General features: G+C 40.7%; 1 protein-coding gene across 1 annotated transcript; it reads left to right on the top strand.

Annotated features, from left to right (window-relative positions):
• Positions 1-301: 301 nt before the first annotated feature.
• On the top strand, positions 302-731 carry LOC108675616 (the record flags this gene model as incomplete). Its single annotated transcript, XM_018163642.1, has 1 exon — positions 302-731. A coding segment is annotated over one exon (430 nt), but the record flags the coding sequence as incomplete, so codon positions are not given.
• Between the last annotated feature and the right edge of the window lie 4,211 nt (positions 732-4,942).

Below are 4,942 nucleotides of genomic sequence, written 5' to 3'. Positions count from 1 at the left end.
CGGAGAATTTGTCTCTAATACAAAGCTCTAGTAATCAAAATTATTTTCAACAATTTGGTCTATTAAAACTATTTATTCATCAATATTCTTTGCTGCACTGTACTATAAATACTATACTATAAAATAATGTACTTCACTGTAACTGTAACTGCACCTGCAGTTACAGTTGTAACTTAGTACCGCGTGTATATTTAAAAATTTCTTGTCCAAGTGGCCTAATCCTGTACTCGATAAAAGGATTTCCAAGCCTGGCTCCTAACCTGTGGACAATCAATCCTTCGCTCAAATCAATCGGCAACAGGAGGATCTGGTAACAGGAGGATCTGGCAACAGGAGGATCTGGCAACAGGAGGATCTGGCAACAAGAGGATCTGGCAACAAGAGGATCTGACAACAAGAGGATCTGACAACAAGAGGATCTGGCAACAGGAGGATCTGGCAACAAGAGGATCTGGCAACAGGAGGATCTGGCAACAGGAGGATCTGGCAACAGGAGGATCTGGCAACAGGAGGATCTGGCAACAGGAGGATCTGGCAACAGGAGGATCTGGCAACAGGAGAATCTGGCAACAGGAGGATCTGACAACAGGAGGATCTGGCAACAGGAGGATCTGGCAACAGGAGGATCTGGCAACAGGAGGATCTGGCAACAAGAGGATCTGGCAACAAGAGGACCTGGCAACAGGAGGTGGCAACAGGAGGACCTGGCAACAGGAGGATCTGTTTACCAGGTACACATGCTATCGAAGGAAGTCACTCGTGCGTCTCAAGAACGGGTGAGAGGTTCTTCCTGTTCTCAATAGGAAGTTTCCTGCCTTTGAATCAAGCCTTGTAAAGGATACGATGGCCACGCGATCTACATTCTAAATCCTGCAATCAAATTTGGCAAGGATCAAATTTGCAGCGATATTTCTGTTGCTTGTTTGTTCAACTACGACGCAATCGCAGGGGCTGGCGAGTGGTGACTGAAATTTGCTCTACCTTTGCTTTAAAAATTCATTTGTTCAACACTGTGAACTTCAGGCATATACACATAAGGTAGGGTGTGCATTATTCAGGGTGCGCATTATAAAAATTTCAATGTGTTTCAAATAAGATCATGATTTTCAGCTCAGTACGAATATGGGCATAAACTTCAACAATGTACGAAAATAATTTCAACGCAGCACATCTATTCCTTAAGCCTAAATCATAAAGGAAGTTTATTTTAACGTGATGTTAGAAGCTTATTTTACAATAAAGTTTATGTAAGAAGAACTCCACAACGAAATTGAGGATCAAATTTCAGATGGAAAACTTCACTATAATGACTCCTCAACAACAACTAAATGCACACCATTAGTTCACAGCATCAATAGTAAAACGTAACGTGTTTCGATAAATTTAAGGGGACCGTCTACCCTCCGTAAAAACTTCTACAGTTATTTTCCGATCATCGTGAAACTTCACATACACACGTAAAATGTAAAAAAAATAACATTTTGCTTATATAAATTTTTTGAAAAAAATGATAGAAAACGTGAAATTCATAGAAAACGGCTAAAAACGGGTACTTTAGAAAATCTTTCTCCTCCTACAAATATCATCCTACAACATCGAGACACGTATCATTCGATTTGTATAGACCAAACCTATCGACTCTAAGATCACTTTTCTCATTTTCCCCATAGTTTTTTTATGCGCATTTTTCCCATTTTTCTCATTTTCCCCTCCCCCCCCCTTCTCCCCAATATATAAGACGAACCATACACAAATTCCAAAAAATGATCTTAGAGTCGATAGGTATGGTCTTTACGAATCGAATTGCTGACACTGAGTGCCAGGGAAGTTAGAGTGCCAGCGAGACAGCAGGGCTGTCACTGAGTGCCAGGGAACTTAGAGTGCCAGCGAGACAGCAGTGGGGTTGTTGCAAAAAATAGCAGTTGCAGCTATTTTTTGCGGGTTCTCGACTGTTGTTGAATATTCATTGAGAGTCAATTGACCAGAGGGGGCGACGCTCCCTAGTGCTGTAATTACTCTGCTTGCCATGCCATTAAGCTGCTGTTTAAGAGCCCCCAAGCCTCATGAATCATCCTAATTCATGGTGAATTATTCCTTAATCCGATGCTAATGAATGGCCGTCCTCGTCCTGTCTAATGCAGGATAAAAAGGAGGATAAGCGTAGCACAGATCCTGCAATCCTGCGTCGCCAGAGGGAGGATTTTCGATAATCCTCGCAGAAAATACAATATCAGGTAAAAATAATGAAAAGTTTTGCTATATAAATATGATACAAAAGAGAATAAATAATTATCGCATTTATTCACAATGTATTCCTATCGATCCTACTGCTCACGTCCTTGTACACTCAGAAATGGACGGGGCATGTTGTCCAACTAGTTACTACGAGCTAGCTCATGACTTTAATTAAATTCAATTTATAAATGATTCAGTTGTCGAGACGTTTCAATCGCAACAAAACAATAGTTTCTCAACTTAGTAGAATAAGCTGCGTGGGGCAATGTGCTAGATTCTTTTTACAGGAAAAAAATAGGGTTAAAGCCTATTTCTTTAAGTGCCTAAATTTTTTACGTAAAAATTGATTAAACATTGATATTAAAACCTGGAATATTGTCATTTTATTTACATGCGAGGTCCCACAACTTAGCAAAATTTCTATTTACAAAATATTGAAAAGCAAAATGTCATTAATACAAGCTGAATCCTTACCTATAGTCTGGATTTTCCTGGAAGATTTAAGCTCAGTTTGAACTAAATTCATTAATTTTCGAGACTGAGAATAAATCAAGGCAACACAAGACTAAATGCGACAGAAATACGCTACCTCACAGCCGGACCTGGGACTTGAAAGCGTCCTTTGACCAACGGACCGTCGACTAGTAGACCTTATCTAAGCTACGGGCCAACACATTTATCAGGAGTTGTTGGTGCATGATGGCGATAAAATACGAGGAAGCGATTCATTTTAAATGCAGGACTTGGGTATCACGAAGGCTTGTTTGATCAAAGTATAGCTTGGTCCAGCAGCTCTTCTTTCCTCGGCAGACTCGGTCGCTTCTGCTCGGCCTGCCGCTTTGTGAGCTGCGGCATTGATAAGAGAAATGCGGAGCCGCGGCCCTCGAGAATGCGATCCAGAACCAGAGAACCAGAGATCTCAAGTGTCTACGATGACCAAAGAACCAGTGATCTCAAGTGTCCACAATGACCAAAGAACCAGCGATCTCAAGTGTCCACAATGACTAAAGAACAAGCTATCTCAAGTGTCCACAAGGATTAAAGAACCAGCGATCTCAAGTGTCCACAGTGACCAAAGAACCAGCGATCTCATGTGTCCACAATGACCAAAAAACCATCTCAAGCCCAGCTCATCGGTGATAATTAAAAAAAATATGTTTTCATGCTTGCTTACAAACCTAATTGCTGATTCTAAAATTGATTTTGAGTTTCGGTAAACGATGTAAGAATACCTGTTATTTGCGGTCGCATAGACACGTGGAAGTATTTCAGGGAATGAGCATGCCAGCTAAGGTGATTAATTTGGCTAGAATTTAATAGAAATAAATTTAATCAATTTATTCCATGTTACTCAGTATTCCATCGATTGTCCACTAATAACTCAACCCACACCGCCATCAAGCAACTGGTAATATTGAATTGATTGCCGTCCGCACCAAAAGTATTTTCAAAGCGTCACAATTGTCCGTTCAAGACTTAGTCTTGATATTTCCCTACAACACTTTCCCTTCATTGACACTTTTAGTACCTACCCTTAGAATGTTTGTTATGGACTCTTCCCGTACCATCGAGAAATCCGTTCATGACATATCCTTAGAATTGCGCCTCTTACATTCAATTGAATCTCTGAAGTCATACTCAAAGATACGAGTGGGACTTCTTTCAAAAGCGATGATATTTTTGCGTCCCTGTACGACTAGGTAACCCTGACCCAGGATGGCCAGCAGAAAGGATAGCCTATTTATAGTGCAACGTCCGCTCTCTGCACGTGCTGCGGATAAGAAATTATGCTGCCAATTGGACAATATATCTCATTCATTTTTCTGAGTGATGCATGAATGATTGAACAGAGACTAAGAGATTTCTCTGTTGCCACAGTCCATAAAATTTTCCAGTAGCAAATCACCATGGAGCACCGCACTCCATAGACCCTCTCCTGCCTCCCTCCACTCTCGGTCTCCTTGCTTTGCATCACAGAAGATAGATTTATTGCATCGAACTTGAGTTTAAAAATTAGTAAAAATTCAACATACCAATATCGACGTTATTTCAACGTTGGAATAAGGTTGTTTTACGTCCCTTCTAGTGTTGGTCAGATTTCGACGTTGATATGACGTTTAATTTTGGTTGTTCAACATTTCAACCTAAAATCTACCAATAATCAACGTTGTTTCAACGTCAGATGCCTGCTGGGAAAGAACCAGCGATCTTAATTGTTCGCTATGGCCAAAGAACCAGCGATATCAAGTGTCCGAAATTACTAAAAAAAACAGCGATCTCAAGTGTCCACAATGGCCAAAGAACCAGCGATCTCAAGTGTCCGAAATAACCAAAGAACCAGCGATCTCAAGCTCAAGTGTCCGAAATGACTAAAGAACAAGCGATATTAAGTGTCCACAATAACCAAAGAACCAGCAATCTCAAGTGTCCATAATAACCAAAGAACCAGCAATCTCAAGTGTCCATAATAACCAAAGAACCAGCGATCTCAAGTGTTCACGGTGACCAATGAACCAGCGATCTCAAGTGTCCACAATGACCAAAGAACCAGCGATCTCAAGTGTCCACAATGACCAAAGAACCAGCTACAAGACTTACCCTACTATGATAGTTTAGGACATACCCTTAGAATGTTTGTGAATACCCTTTCAAAAAGCGATGACATTTTTGCGTCACTGTACTATGTAGGTTACCCTGACTCAATAAG

Source organism: Hyalella azteca, unplaced genomic scaffold (assembly GCF_000764305.2).
Source record: "Hyalella azteca isolate HAZT.00-mixed unplaced genomic scaffold, Hazt_2.0.2 contig17804, whole genome shotgun sequence".
Taxonomy (NCBI): domain Eukaryota; kingdom Metazoa; phylum Arthropoda; class Malacostraca; order Amphipoda; family Hyalellidae; genus Hyalella; species Hyalella azteca.
Note: the sequence above shows the minus strand (reverse complement) of the source record. Positions and strands in the feature narration are given on the sequence as shown.